The sequence below is a fragment of the Dicentrarchus labrax genome, unplaced genomic scaffold (assembly GCF_905237075.1).
Source record: "Dicentrarchus labrax unplaced genomic scaffold, dlabrax2021, whole genome shotgun sequence".
Classification (NCBI taxonomy): Eukaryota; Metazoa; Chordata; class Actinopteri; family Moronidae; genus Dicentrarchus; species Dicentrarchus labrax.
Window position 1 is genome coordinate 17,531,453 of NW_026136720.1, and position 22,665 is coordinate 17,554,117.

At 40.6% G+C, this 22,665-nt stretch overlaps 1 protein-coding gene across 2 annotated transcripts in view; it reads left to right on the forward strand.

Moving 5' to 3' along the window:
* Positions 1 to 22,665, forward strand: part of LOC127353215 (contactin-1a) — a 63,636-nt gene that overhangs the window by 38,111 nt on the left and 2,860 nt on the right. For both annotated transcript variants that reach the window (XM_051382290.1, XM_051382291.1), the window contains exons 4-23: positions 4,108 to 4,234; positions 5,183 to 5,361; positions 5,743 to 5,838; positions 6,758 to 6,964; positions 8,120 to 8,219; positions 8,685 to 8,866; positions 9,149 to 9,273; positions 9,803 to 9,920; positions 10,212 to 10,359; positions 11,869 to 11,996; positions 12,707 to 12,879; positions 13,782 to 13,905; positions 16,591 to 16,752; positions 17,086 to 17,235; positions 17,824 to 17,894; positions 18,860 to 19,094; positions 20,523 to 20,626; positions 20,895 to 21,084; positions 21,227 to 21,339; positions 21,428 to 21,584. In XM_051382290.1, the coding sequence (XP_051238250.1) occupies positions 4,108 to 4,234; positions 5,183 to 5,361; positions 5,743 to 5,838; positions 6,758 to 6,964; positions 8,120 to 8,219; positions 8,685 to 8,866; positions 9,149 to 9,273; positions 9,803 to 9,920; positions 10,212 to 10,359; positions 11,869 to 11,996; positions 12,707 to 12,879; positions 13,782 to 13,905; positions 16,591 to 16,752; positions 17,086 to 17,235; positions 17,824 to 17,894; positions 18,860 to 19,094; positions 20,523 to 20,626; positions 20,895 to 21,084; positions 21,227 to 21,339; positions 21,428 to 21,584 (2,889 nt within the window). The remainder of the gene's footprint in view (positions 1 to 4,107; positions 4,235 to 5,182; positions 5,362 to 5,742; positions 5,839 to 6,757; positions 6,965 to 8,119; positions 8,220 to 8,684; positions 8,867 to 9,148; positions 9,274 to 9,802; positions 9,921 to 10,211; positions 10,360 to 11,868; positions 11,997 to 12,706; positions 12,880 to 13,781; positions 13,906 to 16,590; positions 16,753 to 17,085; positions 17,236 to 17,823; positions 17,895 to 18,859; positions 19,095 to 20,522; positions 20,627 to 20,894; positions 21,085 to 21,226; positions 21,340 to 21,427; positions 21,585 to 22,665) is intronic.

Consider the following 22,665-nt stretch of genomic DNA (forward strand, 5'->3'; position numbering starts at 1 on the left):
AAATAAATCGCCAACTATAAATTGTTTTAGCAATTTCTTAAGCAACTGCCAATTATTTAGTGGTTGCAGATTTTCAAATGTGAGAATTTGTTGCTTTCCTTTGTTGCACATGACAGTAAACTGAATATCTTGGGGTTTTGGACTGCTGGTCAGACAAAACAACATTTGAAGACATCACCTTGGCCTGCCAGAACTTCTAACACAACTTTTTATAGACAAAACAGTTGATTGAGAAAGTAGTCAGTAGACTAATTGATAATTAAAATAATATTTAGTTAGAAGCTCTATTGGAAATATGATTAAAAAGGCTGAATATCTAATGGACAGCTGAGATAGGGACTGAGACGTTTCTATGGACATTTTGATGCATTTAATGCAGTGAAAACTGTTAATTGTTGTAATCAGTAACACCTTTTAAATCTAAGGGGTGAGTGTTTGTGTCCTAGACTTATTTGAGGCTCTGGTGCAGTGCTAAGATTATACTTAAAACCTCAATGAATAATTGAATCATTAGAAACTAATGCCAGGGAACATAGCAGGGTCCGTGTTTGATAATGAAGCCTGTTCAGAGGAAGATCACTTCCAGCAGGCCCTAAAGACACATAGCCTCTGACTATTGTGTGTATTTCTCCCTCTCTCTGTATTTGTATATGCTGTTTATCTGTTTGCTTTATGCAGGGAAAAAGAGGACCTGAGATACACTGAGAGAATAAAACAGAGATTGAAAGAGAGATGTAGCTTTGGACAGAGTTGGAAAGAGATTCTCTGTTTTGAAGAAAACATTTTAGGCATGCATGAGATAAGGGTGGAAAGCATTTATGAGAGCACACAGTAGGCAACTGACAGTGGGAGGCTTTGAGACATGAAGAAAGAGATAAAGAGTGATAGAATAAAAAGTCAGGGTCCACAGCCATGCTAGCGGGTGTGAAGCTGTACTTATTCATAGTGGTGCTTGGAGCTAAATGCTAAAATCAGAATACTAGCATGCTGAATTTTAGCAGGTACATTGTTACATTTCACTATTTCACTACATTGTCAGCATGCAAATTAGAACTAAACACAAAGTATAGCTAAGCCTGATGTGAACGTTTTAGTTTTTCAGGTATTTAGTTAAAGAAATTAAAAGTTTGACCATATGGAGCTGGATGCTAGATGGATAGATGTTCACCAAAGTTATTACAGTCCATCCTGAGGGGGACATGAATGTCTGTGTCATATGGCAGTTCACTAAAAAAAACAAATATGAGACTGCTGATGGCTCTAGAGGAAAGTCAGATAGATAGCTGCACCAGATGCCACACAGAAGCACCTGGGAAGTCGTTGTTGGAAAAGGGCAGGTACTTTAAAAAAAACACTCAGCAGGTGATTCCATGTACCATCTGTCTATTACTGTTGGGCAAACTTCAACCAATCAGATCAACAAACCATACAACGTAGTCATACTCACCCAAATGCAGTTGGGAGAAGAGTGAAAACATTTTTTCCATTGAGAAAAGCCTTTTGTGCTGTTCTTCTTCCAATGAAGAAATACTGTGCCAGTTCTGATATAAGTGATGCTTGCAGCACCTATGCTAACCTCTATGGAAACTGGCATTGTTGTTTAACGAACAATGTCTACTCGCTGCGTCACACCTAGCGCCCACCCCCGTAGCTGCCAGTATGTCCCTAAAGGACACCGATTGGTCCAGCACCACTGTAGTCTGGCCACAAATACATAGATTGATTGGCAAGATGGATTCTTTTTATATGATATATTTTCACTAGATAAGTGTAAACACATGGGGGCTAGATGAAAAGTTAAGGGATCACCAATGTCATTAGATGATCCCTCGTGGTGACACTAGAGTATCACCAAAGTCAGTAGGATCCATCCCCTGGTAAACTGGTAGAATTTCTGTTTTAATCGTAGTGGAAATATTTCAGTCTTGACTAAAGCGGTGGGCTGACTGACTGACATTGCCGTCCTTGGAGCCATGCAGTTTGCATGGCTAACTAGAGAGTTAAGAGACCTTTAGAATAGAAGTATTTGTAGAACGAAATCCAGGAAATGTAAAGAAAGAGGAGCAGAGCGTCACAGTAGGATACAGGTTAGAGAGATGGAGAGAGGACAGAGGAGGGCCAGAGAGAGACAGATAGACAAGTGAAAAGTGAAATGAGAAAGAGAGAATGTAAGAGGCCTGTGTGTGTGTCTCCAGGCAGTGGGCCTTATGTGGCCTGCTTTAACACTCCCCTTCACCATCTGTCACATCCCACGTTACAGGGGAAGGATAGGAACGGCACCACCGGGTTACACTCCAACTGCTATTTCAGCACTGCACCAGAGCCTCAGTGACTCCCCTTTTCCAGCCCAGCCCACATTTATATTTCATATTTACATGCAAAGCATTTATCTGACACTCAATCAGAGCAATCTAAGTGCAACAGTAGAACAGGGTCACAGTAGTCCCCTTTCTACAACTCATCCTTGTGAGTCTGTTTCTTTCAATCCTGTTTTTTTCCTTTGCTCTTTTGTCTTTGTCGCTTGTTCGCAGAACATTGTCTCCCACTTAATTTGCCTTCCATCAGCCCTGCATGTCCCATTTATAGTATATTTAATTCTCTCTCAGCCAGCAGTAGTTCAGAGTCCTTGGGATTTGCATCAATGTTAAGCACTCGCACACGGTTGGCTGCTGGAATGTGTGAGAGGGAGTCGATCCTGTCTCCAGACATCTTAATTGCTGCCTCCTGGTTAGCTGTTCTGGCACGAGAAGGGATTCAGCTAACTTGCTGGTGTGATTATAAGTCTGTCTTCATACTTGTTAGGATTAAAAGATTTTTAATTCCTCTTGTGTCCTTCCTTACTGCAGAGGCAGATAAATATGCATTTGGTTACTTATGTTTAACTACACAGTATTTGCGTCTACTGTACATCAATGTCAAGCACTCACAATCGATGAATGCAATGTGTTTGATTCTCGCTTTATTTCTTATTATTCTGCTTCTGATTAAACATATCTTCCTTTTTTGTAGGGGTAAATAGTAGTTAAAATACAGGCAGAACATTATGAATATAATTGTCTTTTGTTCAGGTTCATAAAGGTTGCTCACTATCAGTGAATATGACATTTTCAGTGAGTGAATCCTAAGCGCCAACGCAGACCGGGTTAGACGGATTGAGTAGAAGCAGGATATTACTGTCTGAAAGAGTGAGCTTCTCCCCATTGAGGTGTCAGCTGTGCTCTCTTAGAACTCAGACACGCAGGGGAATAACACACGTGTGCACACATGCATCCACACATGCCTCACATTTGTATTCCTGCAGTCACCTACACACACTCTTGATCTGAGAGAATAATCAGCATTTGAGAACATTTCGCCTCATTGCTTATTCATAGCCTGGCATTGTGTTTATGTCTTATTCATGCCACTGCTCGTGATCTCTGTCTGTTTTAATGAGTAATTGGGGCTAATTGTACGTGTGTGTTGATGGTGTAAAAGGCAGATTGAACCAAGAAAGGCATTTTCATCAAGGGGACTCATCTCTCTGGATTTGCCAATGCAACTGCTTCACAGCATTGAGGATGACACATGCAGTATGAAAGGGGTTTGGATTATGCTAAGTCAAGTTAGCATTTCCAGCTCCAGGATTTGTATTAGCTTGTAACAATATGATATCCACTGGCAAGAGATGAATGTGTCACTGTGATTTGGCACCTGAATGAGCACATCTCTGTCATAATTAGTGCGATGTTGTGATTTGGAATAAAGCAGGGGCTTTATTACTCTGCATCATGCCTGAAAGAGAGTTTGAGTGAATACAAGGATTAGATTAGTTAAAGCTACAATCAGTATTTCCCTGAAACTAGCTTTTTGAAGCAATAGAGGTGTGTGAGTCTACCAGAAATCAGGCTGTAATAATAAAAGGCAGGTCCTCACACAGGCAATCTCACAGTCTAGTCAGTGCGTTTGTTTTCTTTGTCTTACATCTGAACCCTGCTGTCTTGTTTTTGATGAAACTGCCCTAGAACTGCCAGACAGACTGAGCTCTAACACCTTGATATTTCCCATTTGTAAGACTGACCCAGCTTGTTGTTATTTACCCTGGACTTGTTTGTTTGCTGTCGGCAGACGAAGCCACAGGTTACGGGCCAGTGTTTGAGGAGCAGCCGGTGGAGACCATCTACCCTGAGGAGTCGCCTGAGGCAAAAATCATCATGAGCTGCCGGGCCCGGGCCAGTCCACCTGTCACATACAAGTAACATATGTTCCTCATAAACCCGGTCTCATTACTACCCGCTGTGCATTCTGTGTGTCTCCCATCACTCGCCATCTCTCAGGCTGTATTCAAACTGGTTTAGGGTCTGCCTGTAAATGGCAAGGTCACAATGATGTTTGGCTTAACCTCGATGCACCTCCAAGGTTCACAGTGTAAGTGTGACCATCCAGCAGTGCATCATTTTGTGATATATATTCAAGCAATTCCCACATCATTTTTTTCGAACAACTGGTGCAACTCATTTTGTTCACTGCGGATATTTGTTTTTTCCTCATGCTAACAATAATTTAAAACCTGATAACAAACAAGATGCTGCCTCTGCCGCAGCAGAGCAAACAGCACTGCCTGGTTGTGTCTCCACTTCATTTTACAGCTCTAAATTTAAAGCGTTTTGCATGATCCATTTCAATTTAGATGTAAATGTATGTAAATGATATTACTTGGCATCCCCCAAAATGGTTTCACTGTCAGAGAGCCCAGAATTAGATGTCAGAGGGGAAAGAATTAGCTTTGACCACAGTATTGGTATTGGTATGAAGCGTTTGAGAGGGTTCATCCACAGTACAGTCCACCAGCAATTTGCGATTGCTTTTATGTAGAACAGCTGTTATATTTGAATCTTTAAATCTGTAAATCTGTAATATTACAGTTTATGCAGACATTTAACACTACACACTGTAATGGAGACTCTGGACAGATTTTGCATTGAGGGGCCTAACGTCAGGTGTTTAGGACATAATCACATGCAATTAAAATACTGCATGTCACTGCATGAAAAACTGACAAAATTCTTCTTGTTGTGCTCCATGTAAAACAAACCTTTTGCCAACAATGATCAAATATTAGTTATGCTACCATCATACAGTCATATCTGACTGCTTTCTCTGTGCACTAATGTATTGACCCTAACTGTTTTCCTTGTCGCAGGTGGTTGAAGGATGACATGGAAATTGAGTTGAATGCAGAAGGCAGACACTACAGTTTAGTGGGAGGCAACTTGGTCATCAGCAACCCCACAAGAACCGAACATGTAGGAAAGTACTCATGTTTGGCCAGCAACAAGTACGGCACAGTCATCAGCCGAGAGGCCTCAGTCCAATTCGGATGTAAGTGACCCAGATGTGACCCCCCAATGTAGGCTGCAATGATGCACGGTACCATACAGAATTAACAGAGAACTGCTCTGGAGCTGTCCTTTCATGCATATTAAGCACACTGAAATTGCAAGGGCAGCTGGGACTATTGCAGTGCAATTTGTGAATGGTCTAACTTCATGATGCCACCATGGCTAATGTACTTTTTATTAAAAAACTGCAGCTCAGTTCAGAAGAAGTTGTGGAGTTTTATACAATCCTTAATCCTTTAGTGTAGATTTGATGGGAATTAGCCATAGTGGATGCTTAAATATGAATTTATGATGGTAGATTCTGAGTAGCTCTTGAGTCTGAAACTGTCTGACCGTTGATTTTTGTCTCTGCCTCTCTCAGACCTCGATCTTTTCTCGTCGGAGGAGAGGGAATCAGTGTATGTGAAAGAGGGACAGGGGGCCGTGCTGCTCTGCGCTCCCCCACCACATTATCCAGGTACAGCATGTGATAGCTGAGTGTGCTTCTGCTGAACGGGTTCTTCAAGATTATATTCAGTCTCCCTCATCATGTAGTATTAGCATCTGGTTCATGGCTTTAAGGGAAATAAAATGATTATAGCAAAGGATTGGATTGGAATTATGAATACAGCCAAAACAATCAATGACTGAATGAAGATCAGGGTAAGCTATATCAGATGGAGCAGTAAATAGTGTTAAGATATGGAAGAAACTAAACGTTCTTTTTTCTGAGTAGTTGAAAAAATACTTTCATATTATTGATAGATTTATTTGCTCTCCTATTTATAACCTAATGTTTATAAATTGGATGCCTTCAATACAACTACAGCATCAACTCCCAATATCACTGGAAAAGTAAAGTTCAAAGATATGCAGGGGAGATGTTTTCCTGATGTGCTCATTCCAATTGGAATGATTGGAAAGATTCTCCCCTTGTCCAAAATAAATCAGGAAATCAATAATAGGCTGTATTTACAGCCTTTTCAAGTCAAGTCAAGTGAGGATATTCACAATTATCCTGATGGATGATTATCACAATAATGGAAATAAAGTGTTTTTCATCACGATAAACGATAATATTGTATATCGTCCCATTTCTACTAGACAGGTCAAAAATTCTTCATCATTACATCATAACCATCTTAATTATGCTACAGTGCCTTTTATGCCTTTAGCTAGAAGAATTATGAGATTTCCTCTGAAAGGTCAATAGATACTTGAATAATAAATCCTCCTCAGCAACAAAGAAATGTGCTATTTTATAGTTTGCATCTATTCAGATTATTCAAAGTGAGCCATCTTCACACACAGTTCCCTCAGCTATTTTCAAAGCTTTTTGTGCATGTCAAGGGTCATGATTGACAGGTGGTGTTTTGTTGTGTCTTTTTTTTGTTCAGCCGAGCTGTCGTTCCGATGGATCCTCAACGAATTCCCCACCTTCATCTCACTGGACAAGAGGCGTTTTATCTCCCAGATAACGGGTAATCTCTATATCTCCAAGGTGGAGTCCTCAGACAGCGGCAACTACTCCTGCATTGCCTCCAGCCCGTCCATTTCCAAGAGCGTTTTCTCCAACTACATCCCCCTCGTACCTCTGGCTGAACGTTAGTACCTCACTTCCTACTATCCATTGTCTTTCCAGTTATTTATTTCCAATGCACTGCAATTAATACCTCTCACTTCAATATACAAACATTTATTGTGTTTTAATCTATAAAATGTACTTAAGAAGAAGTGTTCAGTAAAGAAGTATGGAGCAGGAGCTAGTGTGTAACATTTAGGAGGCTCTATTGGCAGAAATGGAATATAACATTTATATGTATATTTTTATTTGTGTGTAATAAATAATAAAATTAAAAAAACATTGTGTTTCCGTGACCTTAGAATGAGCCCTTTTTAATCTAAAGAGGGACCTCTTACCAAGAGGCCACCATGTTGAACCATCATGTTTCTACAGTAGCCCAGAGCAGACAAACCAAACACTGGCTGTAGATTCTTGTTAGTTTTACGGCCACCGTATTATAGATGTAGTTTAATTATAGTTATATAACTTTGGCCAACTTCATCTTCATCTGTGGCATGTGTGTTTTCAACAGTACTAAAGTTACATAAAACACAAACTAGAACGTTGTTCCCCAGCAAAGAGGTCAGGATTAAAACAGAGCCGACCAGTTGTTTGGGCTCTCTCATGCATGTTTGTATTATGAGATGCCTTCTGGGTATGATGTGGCCTGTATTTAACTCTAACTAATTTTCGTGTCTGTCTAGTGGAAGGGGGCAGGTCGTGTCAACATGCATACCCTTGCATTTTTGCCACAGCCTGGCCCCTTCCTGGTTTTTAAATGCCTTGTGTAGGTCAAATGTACACACAGGACACAATAATTACATTGTATATTCTACATTGTATAGTAGTATCACAGTTATGATGAAGTTATGTTTTTACGGGCCACCCTGGCAGCTCACCCGGTCGAGTGCCCCCATGTGCCATGTGCAGGGACACCAACCTGTGGCCCTTTGCTTCATCTCCCCCTTTCCTGTCCCTCTTCAGCTATCACTATCAATTAAATGCAATAAAAGCCCCCCCAAAGGTATGATTCTCTCTCTATATATATATGTAGAAATATGTATATATTTCTACATATATGATAATCAACGTATTGATCTTGGCTGAAATAAAAGTGGATGTAAGAAAGCATACATTTTCTCCAACTAGAAATAACACCTGAGTCATAATTCTGCTCTGTTGTTATTCCTCTCAGGTCCCGTCAGAAAATACCCTGCTGACCTCAAAGTGAAGTTCCCAGACACCACTGCTCTGGTGGGGCAGAATATCACCTTGGAATGTTTCGCTTTGGGGAAGTAAGTGTGATAGATCACTGGTTACTGCTGGTCATTAAGGAGCACAGTTTGAAATGTGCACTGTTTGGACTAAAATGAAAATCTGGTATCAGCCAGTGAGTCTCATCTTCTGGGTTCCAAGTGTCATAAAAATGGTCTCCGAGTTGAATTTAAATGGAATTTCAGAGGCCTTTCTGCTCGGTAATAAAAAAAAGGAAATGTTACTTTGTTGTGGCATAAAATAAATGATGTAGCATATTAGTACATACAGTAGTACATAAATATTGACTATATAAAGTAACAGGGATGCATCAGTCTCAAAACACCATATTTGTTCAACCTTAATGCATTGTAAAATTATGTTTACTGTGTCTTAGACTGGCTCACTACCTGTTCCCTGAGCTAAATGATTTATAAAGTATGTTTCAGAATTATGATAACTTGAGTGCAGTGATGCATATTGAAGCCTGTCTTGTGTATTATTAGCCCCGTCCCTGAGATCCGCTGGAAGAAGTTAGATGGACTGCTGCCACCCAATCATGAGGTGCGGATGGCGGGAGCTCACCTGAACCTATACAACGTGCAGTTTGAAGACGGCGGCACCTATCAGTGTGAGGCAGTGAATGTGAGAGGAAAGGACTACCATACTGCACGTGTGTCTGTAGAAGGTAAGAAGTATGTTGTATGTCGGCCTTCTTCTTGTAAAACATATTACAGGGAATAAGCTCATCATCTGTATTATTAGTTTTAGTTTTAGTATTACTGTGTGGGGTAAATTCACCAACCCCTTTTTATCAGCACCTGGGTATATTTTATGTATATTTGTATTTTAAATAATAATTTAACAACTACTGTAATGCCTCAAGTATCACCTCGTATCATATATTATTCAGCAGGTTTGTAGTTTTCTTTCGATTTTCCTCAAACACTGTGATTCTGCTCCTTTGTAGCTTTTCCTGAGTGGGTGGAGCACATCAGCAGCACAGAGAAAGACCTCAGTAGTGATTACACCATGTCCTGCATACCCAGTGGCAAACCTAAACCACACATTCGCTGGCTGAAAAATGGAGAACTGGTAATATTCATTCTCATAAATCTTTATTGTCCTATTATATATAATATTTAGCAATTGCTGTAAAATGCTCACAGCCTCATTGACAGCTCTGTGAGGTCTCTTAGAACCTGTTCAGTGTGCAGCCCAGGGTTGTTACAGTAGCACAGCAGTGACAGGAAGCTGGCACTGGGGGTACACTTCACGTCAGGAAAAAGTACCTGTTGGTATTGAGCATGTGTCAGCATGGGTTGTGTAACCCTCCATAGAAACAACTGTCATCAAGCCTGGAAAATACCCAGGAGAGAAGCAGGTAGTGACAGCAGAGCGGGGGAAGGCTGTTTGATATATGTGGTTGGCTACATCATTAAGCCTTAATGAAATCCTCTTTCAAATTATCCAATCTTGATCTGTACCTCTGTAGATATCAACGTCAGCAGTTTGTAGAACCTTTTATATAATTTGAATTTGAATCCTTTGGTTAGTAATTCAGACCATATGAAAATGGTAAAGTGATGATATTTTAACTTCCTGCTCCTGTTATCTTCCACAGTTGGACAGGAAAGAGATGAGGTTCAGCAGCTTGACGTTTGATGATTCAGGGATGTACCAATGCATAGCAGAGAATCGCCATGGAATCATATACGCCAATGCAGAGCTGCGTGTGTTTGGTGAGTCACACTTTGGCTACATTCACAGCACAAATGGTTGCATCAGAGATTTAAATGTCACTTTTCAAGCTGACGAATTGGAGCTTATTAGGACATATGCAGTGCAATGTCATCATTTATTAAGAAAAACAACTTTTACATGCCTGAGAAAATCATAAATTGAGACTATTCAAAGTAGTATGCACAATATGTATTATTACATGCATTGTTGTTGCATTATTGTATGCATGCCTGCAGTTAATGCATTTTCTACTACATTTGTTATGAATAATCCATACTGTCCCTCCTCAGCCTGTGCGCCCACGTTTGAACACTACCCAGTGAAGAGAGTTCTGGCAGCTAAAAACGGCCGGGTGGTGATTGAATGCCGACCCAAAGCGGCTCCAAAGCCTACCTTCTCCTGGAGCAAAGACACCGAGCTGATTTCCAACTCTACCAGGTGAGCAGTTGTTGGTACAATGCCTCATACTGCGGTACCATTTGTTGAGGATAAGGAACAGTTTAAATTACTTTATAATAATAAATAAACTTTAATTGATATTGAAGTTCCTCTGGGCACAACCTTTAAAGTAGAGAATTACAGTCAATAATTGATTGATTCAATCAAACAGTAAAATACACAAAACATCTAAACTTTAACTGCCAGGCTGTAGCTGCGGATGCTATCTTCAGCTCATTTATTCTTGTTAGTGGTTTGCTAACCGGGAATCTTATGAAAAAGCAGGCTCTTGCACTTTGCCGTAATCCTTCCATGACCTTTTGTTGGTGAGTCTGGCTGCACCAAGGTCGAAGGAGGAGCCTGGGCTCTCTTGAGTGCGAGTAAGCGATCGAAGACAGAAGAGAAAGAGAAACGGGTGACCTTGCGTTTTGTTACGGCTGGTCACCACGCCATCGGGGGTATCAGGTCACGGTAACAGGAAGTGACATGATGAAGTCATAAAAGTTCAGCTAAATCACACAAAATGAACAAATATGTATATTTAAAGGTCCCAGTGACCCAACAGGTCTGTTAATAAGATGGCACACTCCTTTCATCCTCTGATCTGTAATATTGCATGGATATTTATTAATTCAGAGAGGCTGGTTTATCCTGACAGAGGTTTTCTTTTTTCTATTTAATGAAAATTATTACTCAACCTTTTTCTTTGACTTCGAGACACATCTGGGTCATATTAACACAAGGACAAGTATCTGAGAATTTCGCTACTTTAAAAGGGATCTTTAGTCGATCCCCTCAAGAGCAGCAAGACACACACACAGATTTTTGGGGCTCTAAATAAGCTCCAGATCTCTAAATCTACTATATATGCCAGAAAAGTGATTAGTCTTGTTGTTTGTCAGTGATTGCCGTGCACTGATTTGCTGTCTGTCAGTGGTTGACATTAAGCTCATCAGTGTGGACAGACAGGATGTGTAAACCCCTTCCTTGTGCTCCTAACTGACAAAACAAGCCTAATCTGTGAGCTCTAAGACCCCCAACCCTTTCCCCCAACTTACACACCCCCATACATCACAGTGGGACTCACATAGAGGAGGAGCACCGGCCAAATTACTATGCAGCATATGCCTCCTAATACTCTCTATGGTGGCTGTCTGCGTGAGAGAGGGTGTGGAGTAGTGACGGGGCAGCTGGCACGATGCTATTTGTCATGCATGAATATGAAATATGCAGAGAAAAATGAATCAAACATTGTTGCCTTGCCTTTAGCACAATTTAATATTACGTCTTGGTGAGTAGTTTCAAGTTCACATACTTTTTATCTCTCTTGGAAAACCATTTCCATTAGGGAACTTGCAAACATTCAGAGGACCCTCATCATTTTTCATCATCCACATAACCACGGAATAACACACGCTGGACTTTTGACCTTCACATTCTGCTGAATATTTTACATCATACAGCTCTTTCTCGCCAGTGTTTGAAGATTTCATTCTGGTTTCTCCTCAGGGTGTTCATCTGGGAAGACGGGAGCCTGGAGATCCTCAACGTGACGCGAGCAGATGAAGGCAGATACACCTGCTTCGCAGAGAATGACCGGGGCAAAGCCAACAGCACGGGCTCTTTGTTGGTTACAGGCAAGTTCCAGCTAATGACCTTAACTTATAACTATGTTTACACCTCTTTTATGTAATCTTTCCAGGACAGTGGATGTTTTCTTTGACTGATGTCAGCCTTGGCTGGCAATCATTCCTGTCACTCTTGGTCCCACCAAACAGTCCCGACCTCCAAATGTCTGGTGTTGTTGAATGATGGCCCTCTGAGCAGAGTGACAGTATACAGCCTACTGGTGGATGTTCAGTCACTCCCCAAGGACAGGGGTGAGAGGGGACTGCTTTAGATCAGATGTGATGAGACAAGGGCTTAGTTCTCGCTCTGTTCATAGAAAAATGACGAGAGGAATTGAGTTATGAACTTGTTGGGATAGTTTGATTGAATAGCAAATAATAATATTGATATATGAATTTTCTTTCTTGTCATTTCATTTCTCTGGACATGCAGTCTCACGTTGAGCTCCAGTGGTGCTGGATGTACAGCTCTTTTCTGCCCTCTTCTGGACATTTATGCCTATTGAACAATTCTAGCTATTTCATACTCACACCATATACTGTATTATAGAGCTGTCTGCTATGTCTGTCTCTCTGACTCTCTTTTTCATTGAAGTCATTTACTTGTATTTTTATTGATCTATTAAATCAAATGTCTGATAACCTAAGTGAAGTGAGTGGCTGGACGGGCCTCTTTCCTATAATCGCTGATCTTCTCATCCTCCTGTGTTTTTCCCCAGACTCCACAAAGATCACCCTGGCACCGTCCAATTCTGATGTTAAAGTGGGCGAGAATGCCTGGATGCAGTGCGCCGCATCACATGACACCTCTCTGGACATCACCTTCATATGGTCCCTGGATGGCCGGGTCATTGACCTACACAAGGACAGTCAGCATTATGAACGTTCCCTGGTGAGACATCATATTGATTATTTTAAAGAGAAATCTCCATAAATAATTGAAGTTTAGCTTCATAGCCCCAAGTTTGCCACAACAGCATACATTTAGCTCCAGCCTGAAGTTCACCCACGTCAAATCGTATTTGAGGTCGGGTTGATGTCTTTAGTATTTTTATTGGAATACCTGAAATGGAAAAGTACAGCTTGCTTTAAATGAGTATGACTCTAAAAGCCATTTCACATTCCTTCCCTGAGTGGAATGGTGCATTGTATATCAGTTAAATAGCAATTTCAGCTATCATCCATTATTGCTGACGTGACCTACTCTCTCTCTATAGTGCAGCTTTAACCATAAGTTCGTGGTTAGCATTTCTCATTTGTTTCTTTGCCCGCTAGGAAAACACCATATTATGATTTTGATTGATGATTCCCCCATTTTTGTACACAAGGAGGATTTTCCCCTTGTAAAAATGAGGTCCAGTTCCACTTAATACTGTTTGTGTGGTATTAACAAAGCCAGTTTGACTCTCAAACAGCGAGTTCAATGCAGTCATGTATTTTTTAAGTCAATTTTTGGGGTGGTTTTACCTTTCTACAGTGAGAGTGCTGACTAAAACAAACAATGTGTGCAGCTTGACATTTCTTCGTAGGAAAAGATGTGGTACCCCTTTAGCTGAAGCCCATGTCTAGGTCCCGTAATTCAATACTCAGGCTGGATATCTCAGTCCCTCTGGTCTTTACCAATTACTTAAGTAATCTGAAATAGTATCTCCTTTTCCATTTTTTAAATTGAGTTTCAGGTTGAGAGAGAAAACATCTAATGATAATTTTGCACACAGTGGAAAACTTTACCTCATGATGTATGAAAATTTGATGCCTCCTCCTCCGCTGTTGTCTGTTGTGTTTTTCGTGCAGAACGGAAGTTCAAACGGCGAGCTACTGATCAAGAACGCCCAGCTGAAACATGCTGGACGCTACACCTGCACCGCACAGACCCCCATTGACAATGTTACCGCCTCTGCCCACCTGGTTGTCAGGGGTGAGTCATGAGTGGTGCAGATACAGTACACATATGCATACAGTCATGTATATAAAAGGTTCTACATACGGATATGTGGATGATATAAAAGGCTCTGAAAACACATTTTCTCATTTAGCTAGGAGAAGTATGCTCCTACACAGTCCTGACACATTAGCTGACTTTTTGAGTGGTAAAGTCTTTTGTTTTTTTAAACTTTGATGGTTGCTCATTTATGAATATTTAATGTTGTAGAGAAATATGTAAGATTCAGAGTTTTTTAGGGTGATTAATTCTTCAGAGCCTATTAAACTTAACACAAGACTTAAATTATTTATTTATTTTTAGGCTCATATTCCTAAATTACTCATTAAAAGTGAGTGCATTTGTGTGCATGAAAAAAGAGAAACAGAGAGAGATAGCACAAGTATTATATATTCTCCAGCGCGTGTTTTGAGACAAGAAAAGCTCTCCAGAGCAACCAGACCGTTGCCTTTTTTGCCACATAATCTGTCAACCCAGAGACTCGCATGCAAAAGAAAGTGAGAGAGAAACTGCTGGAAAAAGCTATGGAAGGAAAGGCTTTGTGTCCTCATGCAGGGGACACACACAGGGAGCACTAACTACATACCGAAGAGAAAAATTAGGTAATATGTTTCCAAAAAAAAATCTCCTTTGTCCAGTAAGGCAAAGCAACTTGCAACTGAACAACAAGCCACTTAGTTTTTGCAGGAAAGTTTTTCATTTTCTGGGAGTCTTAATAACGGTTGCGGTTGCTGTGGTTGCATTATTAGAAACAGTAGTAGAAGTGTATTGAGTGTCTCCCACTTGTCTTCAGTACAACTAAATAAGCCGGGATTTGCTCTACGTTTCTGCCTCTTAAAGGAAGTTTTTCCTTGTCAATGTCGCCAATTGCTTGCTCACAGTGTGAACTGTTTGGTCTCTGAAAATCATTTTATAAGGAGTACAGTCTAGATGTGCTCTTTTTAAAAAAAGTGTCCTGAGGTAACTTTTGTTATGAATAGGCGCTATACAAATAAATTTTAATTGAAAGTACTCTTTATAGAGCAGTGAGAGCTGTTGGAAACACAGCAACTAGTATGTTTATGTGTATTAGTTGTGTAGTGCCATGTGATGGGTATTTGATGACTAAACCGTGTAGAACATCATAGATTTCTATCTTTCACCAAAATATTTTGATACGGAGTGCTGCTGATTTTACTACTTGTTCTTCCAGCCACATGCAGATATCAACACGCACAAAATAAACCCTGCCAAACATCCACAGTGCTCTGTCTGTCATTTACTGTATTTCACCTCCTGGATGATTCATCAGGCTTTGTTTTCACCCTCCACTTCCTGATGAGTGAGAGCTTGCCTTACAGCCCTCCCCTCAAGTCTTGAAACAGGCCCAGTGTTGGTGGACAAAGAGTCTCTTCAGATAGGAACCCAAGAACTCTAGCAGTGATCTGGTTGCCAGTGATCCCTGTTGTGCCCTGGGTGTGCTGCCACCGCTGCTGCTTTCTGAGCAGGTGTTGACAGATGGCCAGGTGAACGCACAGCGGCTGACTGTGACGTTTCCCAGAGTGGAACCAAAACACAGGCCCTGGGCCGCTCCTAATGGAGTGCCAAATGCCAGCAGTCCGGGGCGCAGCGAGGGAGAGATGAAAGACAGCCATTTATCACGGCAGATGAGGAAGCAGATCTACTTCAGGAGATTGTCTGACCTAAAAACACAGCTCTGCACCTGTAGTCTGTTATTAGTACGGATTTGAGATAGAGAGAGGAGCTGTTTTCATATGACGGGTGTGTGTGTGTTATTGTAGCGTTACGTTACAGTCTTGCCTGGAACAGTGTTGAAATGTGGCTGACTTTTCATTCTTTATCGAATCTGGTTCTTGGGATACAGTACGTCAGTTAGTGAAAAACACTGAAGCCTATCTGTTTAAACACATTGTGCTAAGCATTCATATGACACAGTGTTGTATAGACATGGAAAATCTGCACAATATTTCATCCTTTACAATGAATTGTAAAAAAAATAAAAAATGTCACTACTTTGCTTTTTCTCCTGACTCCTAGAGGAGAGGGGAATCTTAAGGGCTGTCCAGCTTTGCCTGTCTAATCGCCTTACTTGTCTCGGCTCATATTCATGACTTGGAAAAAGTAAATCCTGGCGGATTTCTGAGGCTGTGGGTTGGGAGGCTAACTCTGACACAGTCTGGATTTTCTATTAGGCCATTTTTGTGTTCCAAAAGAAGAAGCAAGAGGAGCAGGAGGACCAAGAGAAACATTGGATTCAAAAGATTTTGCTTGAGCTTTAGTTCATATATGTCAGTGGGCTCTAAGCTCTAATGCGTTTATCCATCAGTCTTTGCGGATGTCTTTTAAAGAAGAGACTAAAGAGAGGAAATGTAAGGGCTTTGATGTGCTGTGTTTCATATGCATCAAACAGTGGCCTTTTGGAGAGGGGTGTTGGAGAATAAAGTTGTTGAAGGGCTCAGGACTTTTGCCAAGGATTCCCCATGAGCTTGAATAAAGATAAAAGCTCTTTCAATGACATTATACTGTCTTTCTCTAAACTTGTGAACTTGAGACTAAGGGGCAGTGTCACCATCTCAACACAACTGCTCAGCCACATTTGTATTCATCACCCATCAAACAACACTTACATTAAATTGTCTCTTATTCTTCTATTTACCCCAGGTCCCCCCGGTGCCCCAGGTGGGGTGCGAGTGGTGAACAAAACCCACAAGAGTGTAACACTGCAGTGGAGCCGTGGAGCAGACAACCACAGCCCCATCTCCAAATATACCATCCAGTACAGGGACTCCTTCTCAAAGGATGTCTGGAAGAATGCCACTACATGTGAGAACTCCAGCACACTAGTTGGTCAAATAAACACTCCTACCTTAATGCTGAGCTGGGTCTGGAGTTATAACAAATTGGGTCCTGCCACATAGTGATACTGTAGGTCTACATGGTGGTTAATGTCTCTTAAAGATGGCTACAATATAATTAAGTCATGTCTCAAGGACTTAAAATACAGGAATGGATTCCAAAAATGGAACTTCTTTGTTGTTTTAAGGATATTTTTGTTAAACTGAGGGACAGCACAACCAGCTCTGTTTAATATTTTAGCTCTGTGCTATGGCCTTAACTTTATGCATTGTAAAATGAAATCTGTGCATTTTTCTCTAGCCCCTGCAGATGTAGAGGGGAATGAAGAGATGGCTACAGTGGTGGATTTGTTTCCCTGGACAGAGTATGAGTTCAGAGTGATTGCCACCAACACTTTGGGGACAGGAGAGCCAAGCAGCCCGTCACATAAAGACAGAACCCTGGAAGCAAGTAAGATCATGTCCTGACTAACATTCAGTAACATGAGATTTATGGTATGAAGACTTGAAAGGTCATGGAAATTTGGTCCCCACAGTCCAGCTTTCCGTTCTGATATTTATTCTTCATCATTCTATTATAGCACTGTTTACTTTGTTAAGTATCGCTGTAGAAATGCGTCAGCAAAAATCCCATCAAGTTGTACTTCCTACAGCAGAAACATGCTGCCAAACTCACCACAAAAACCTCTACAAATGAGCACTTTGCTGAAACTGTACACTGAAATTCAATTATAAAATGGAAATCACAGGCCTTCTGTAACCTCTCTTAAAAAAATAATCATCATTTGAGAGTGAGCTACTAGACTCAAGGCAAAACAAGAAAACGTTTGCCTCTCTGTCTCCTTCAGTGGCAAAGTTCCCACACTGGCATTAAGGTGTTGCTTTTGGCAAAGGAGAAGACATAGATATTGTATTTTCAGAGGAAGGATGTTTCAGTACAGCTGCCAGGGATAGGTTATACAGCCTGTGTGGGTTAGAGTTGTTTGTGTAGATTTTCAGCATGTGGGCTCAGAGTTTTGCTGTTGCTGTCTCATTGTAGTTCCTGTGGTTGCGCCCTCGGACGTCGGCGGTGGTGGAGGGACTAGCAGAGAACTGACCATCACGTGGACGGTAGGTCTGGACTTTCCAATGGGCATGGGGGCGATAAGGGTCATACACAACATCAGAACATAATAAGAAATAAAAAGACATGATTTTGATAAAACTGAAACTGAGAGAAAACACACAGTCCAGTGAGATACTTGCTCGCAGGGAGACATCTAAAAAAGAGAATGGATAGCTGGGTAGCTTTAAATTCAATAGAGATTGACTATTTGATTTTAAGGACAATCATTTTGACAATACAAATAAAAATAGGTGCATGAAAACAAATTAATCAAATTAATTAAAAAATAGTGCACAGAAAGACCCCTTAATGCAGAATGCATGTTTATGAAAAAACTATTTATAGACATTCAAAGGAAGCCAATGATAAGTCTCCGGTTGCTTTGGAAGATAACAATGTAGTACATCAACAGATCAAATATATGTCAGAGAACATATAAAGGAACTGAAGAGCAAGCATTGCTAATAATCTCATACTTTTATACCAAACGCTAAAATCAACAAAAGTCAACGACAAAACTGAATCATTATTCAGGCCATTTCCCTGCTGCAGCCATTGATAAATTAGCTCTCATGGATAAATTACCTTTTGCTTGGCTGAGCTATGGTCATTTAATTCCTGAGCAGCTGGAAGATAAGGCAATGTTTTTAGAGGTTAGCCGTGCCTAATGCAAGCAGGTCTTACTGGACATATGGTGTGAATAGGGCCAACAGAGGAAATTAGGCATGAGGACAGATCGAGAAAGACAAGCCAACAAAGTGTCACAACTCTTCGTACATCACTCACAGAATGCCGTCATTGTTTTGAACAATATGTGACCATCATCTGATTACTGTAATTGGCCCTTTTTGAGTCTTGCTGTTAATCCTAGTATAAAGCGCAAGAATAAGTGGACGGTGCATGACTTGCATAGTGTGTTGGATAAAGCTTTTGCCACATTAACTTATTTGTTTCATGTTTCTGTCATCAGCCTGTACAGCCACAGTACTACTACGGGCCTAATTTTGGCTACATTGTGGCCTTTAAACCGGAAGATGAAAAGCATTGGAGTCTGGTGACAGTAGCTGACCCCGAGGCCAAGCGCTATGTCCACAAAGACGCCTCCCTCCCTCCATCGACAAAGTTCAACGTGAAAGTAAAAGCGTTCAACAGGCAAGGAGAGGGACCCTTCAGCCTAACAGCTGCCATTTATTCAGCACAGGATGGTAAGCACTGAAGAGATTCAACTCTCAACACTGAAGTGTTAAAAAGGGGAAAATGTGCCAAAGTGATCTCAAAATGATGTCACTGATCAATCTGGTCCTGTGTTCTCAGTATGAGGAATTCTTCAATGTGACAGCACTTTCAATCTGTCATTGTCAGCTACTTATCTCTACCAGGGTTTTCAATGGAGTAGGATCCATTTAATAGGAGTTCTAATGTATAGTTGTGAGGAATTTTAATACCCCTTGAAAGTGAACCTATCTTCCCCTCTCTCTCTCTTCCCTTGCGGGGGGATTATCATGATCTATGTAGCATGAACCAGAAAGCTGATAATTCGCCCAAGGATGCAAAGCATTTAGCCTAGTTATTAACTTGCACTGACAGACAGTCAAGATAACCACCGGCAAACCCAGACATGACGGGTTACAGAGATGCCTTGTTGCCATGGTAACCCAATTTAGGAACCGTTTGCCGTTTGAGTGTCTATGATTTTATAGCTAAGCCTGCAAAGCGCTCTTCCTCCACGGGTGTGGCCATTTGTATTTGTGTGCACGCTGTTTGTGCAGTATTGTTTCTGGGTGCAACACACGGACAGTATGTGATGAGTTGTTGGTTCAAGGCCCAGCATGACAGTTTAACATTCAAGGACAGTTTCTTGGCAGGCACAGCCTACACCCAGTGTAGAACTTGACCATAATTCATGGAAAAGTGTCCGATGGCCCAGTAAAGCAATGTGGGCCAAGAGAGACTACTGTCACTTTACTTGTTCCTTACAGTGATTAATTCACATTACTGGAATAATGCCCCTGCCCGCTCAGAAATATGTTTTTCTTTTTGTTCCTACAGTTGAATGTTATGTGCAGAGTTTGACACTTAAAGGATGTTTTCACATTCATCTGCTGAAAGTGGAAAGTTTCTCTGTGCTCTTTGATTGTAAGTGGCTGTAAGTACTGTATGAGCAGGATTTGTGACATCACAAGTAGTTTAGAAGTCAGTCCTGGTCCAGTATGCAGCTTTTACAACTTGAAGCTGCCAGTGCACATACACTGAGAATGGGCTTGATAGTGAAGAAGGAGACAGCAGGAAATGAAAATTTGCATACTCATAGAGTCTGTAAATTTTAATGAGTTAGAAGTAGTTGATGGATTTTTAGGGATTTTAATGTGTTTTTTTTTTTTTGTTGTGTTGTTTTTTTTTTTTTCAAGTTTTCCAAGCAGATTATTTGTATATATGTCTTAATACATGTCTGGAGGGGATGTTTAAGCACCACTGAGAGAAAAATTGCATCCGTCAACACTCACAGATGAGGAAGCACTAGATGATTTATGGGTGATGGATCCATTATCATGTGATGCATAGGTTGGAATCCAACTAAAAATATTATTTTTTAGATGAACATTTACCAAACTGTACTCTTTCTTTCTCCACAGCTCCATCTGAAGCTCCTAAAGGGGTAGTGGCTAGAGCTCTCTCTGCCACAGATGTCATCGTGTCATGGCTGCCTCTCTCACAGAGCAATATAGATGGGTACCAGGTCAGTAGAAACTTTTACATGCTGGTAAAAATAACTAAACTAACTGTGTAAAATGTACCACGGCTTGCATCATATAGCAGAACTTTTATAAATTAACACATTTCTATATGTTAGCTTTGTATTTATCTTAATTTTACTTAGCTTTTTATGACATTTCCCTTTCCTCATACTATAATCAGTTATTAGGTATAAGGTATAGGTATAGGTGCTTTGTAGTTTATGCATCAAGCCGGTTTTGGAACCTGGGATCTGTTCCTGTGTGTCCCAGGTGAAGTACTGGAGGAATCATGAAGACTCTGAAGGGGGGGCACAGAGGTTGACGGTATCCGGGAGGGAGAACCACACCAAGCTGGAGGGTTTGAGGGCTGACTCCAACTACCTTATTGAGGTTCGGGGTTACAACTCTGCAGGATACGGGCCAGCCAGCCAGCACCTCCAGATCCACACCAAGAAACCCCGTATGTTGTGTTTTAACTTTAGTACTGAAGAGCAGAGACCTGCACAGAAAACAATCTCAGAGCCATGTGTAGTTGCTATTCACAAGATATGTGTTATGTCAATTATTATGTTATTCATTATCGTTTTTGTGTCTTTTACCAGCTCCAAGTAAAGCCCCCTTAATAACTGGAAAGAAATTAAAGGGCAACACAATAAATATTGCCTGGGAACATGTGCAACCACTAGCCAACGAGTCCTCGATAAATGGTTATAAAGTGAGTACAGTTCTACATTTTTTACTTTTATACAGATTATAATCTCTTAACCTTACATTTCTTATACTATATATGTGTGTTTACCTAGGTGCTGTACAGGCAGCAGGGCCAATCCTCAGGCACTCTGTATACAACCAGTAAACAGTTCATAGACCTTCCCCTGCATGCAGATGGGATCTATGTGGTGGAGGTCCGTGCACACTCAGAGGGGGGAGACGGGGCTGTCGCACAAATTCAAGTCACAGGTAACAGACGGATTCAACCATTTACTTCATTCACCTTCACCTTCCCTTTCATTCACAATAATGCAGGATAAGATTAAGAAGATAACATTTATGATCCTTTTTTCTTGCCATATCAATAAAGCTTTGGATTTTAAACTCTCTCCTGTTGATGACTATTCTATCAAAAACTATCATAGTAGGCTAAGGAGCAATATATGAAAAAATATTTTAAAGCAGGAAACAGTTATGGCACAAGTAGTACTGATGATTTTCTTTTGTCAGGTCTAGGTTATCACTGAGCCTTCCAGCTGTACCAGCTACTAACAGGCCACAACATACATTGAATGCCTTGATTGTCAGCAACAAGGAAGGATGCAGGGTCAGTGGTCGCTCCACTTGACGTTGGTTTCAGTTCACTTAAATGAACAAATAGACACAGTCAGAAACTAAACCAAAATACTTCAGGACCAAGACAGTCTCAACAAAAGCATGCCACTCTAATTCGTTCCTATCTTCACTTTTTGCCTTTCGACGTCTGCTCTCTGACAGGGTCATATTAGACAAGAACCACTTTCTTGAAGGTTGCCTACCAATCAAAATAATGACCATGACAGAATATAATAAGAATATAAGTATTCCATAATTAAATTATGTTAGTAGAATTAAAAAACCTTACTTATTAACTCACAATTTAAAGACAGTCAGATTTAATTATCTTTTAATAACTTGTCTTAGGGTTTTATGATGCATCAGTTGATTAAGGTAAGATTTAGGTTGTTTGTGTTTAAGTTCCTTTTTTTAAGTAAACATGTGTCCTCGTTCTAATAGTGTTAAAAAATGAAAAGTGGGAAGCAGAAAAGCTGCTGACACTTTATGACAAAGGTACTATTTTAGAAAAATGATTCTTCCTTTCCTTTCAATGATATCTTCTGAAATTGAATTTAATGACTCTTTTTCAAAAATTACTATTATATTCACCCAGGTTTAGTTTCACACCATAGGAACAAAAATAAAAAAGTTATCTTATCACATTTTAAATCCATAGTGCTGAAGTGACACACTGTGACTGTTCGTTCCTGGCCTGCCATTTGCTGTTGAGACT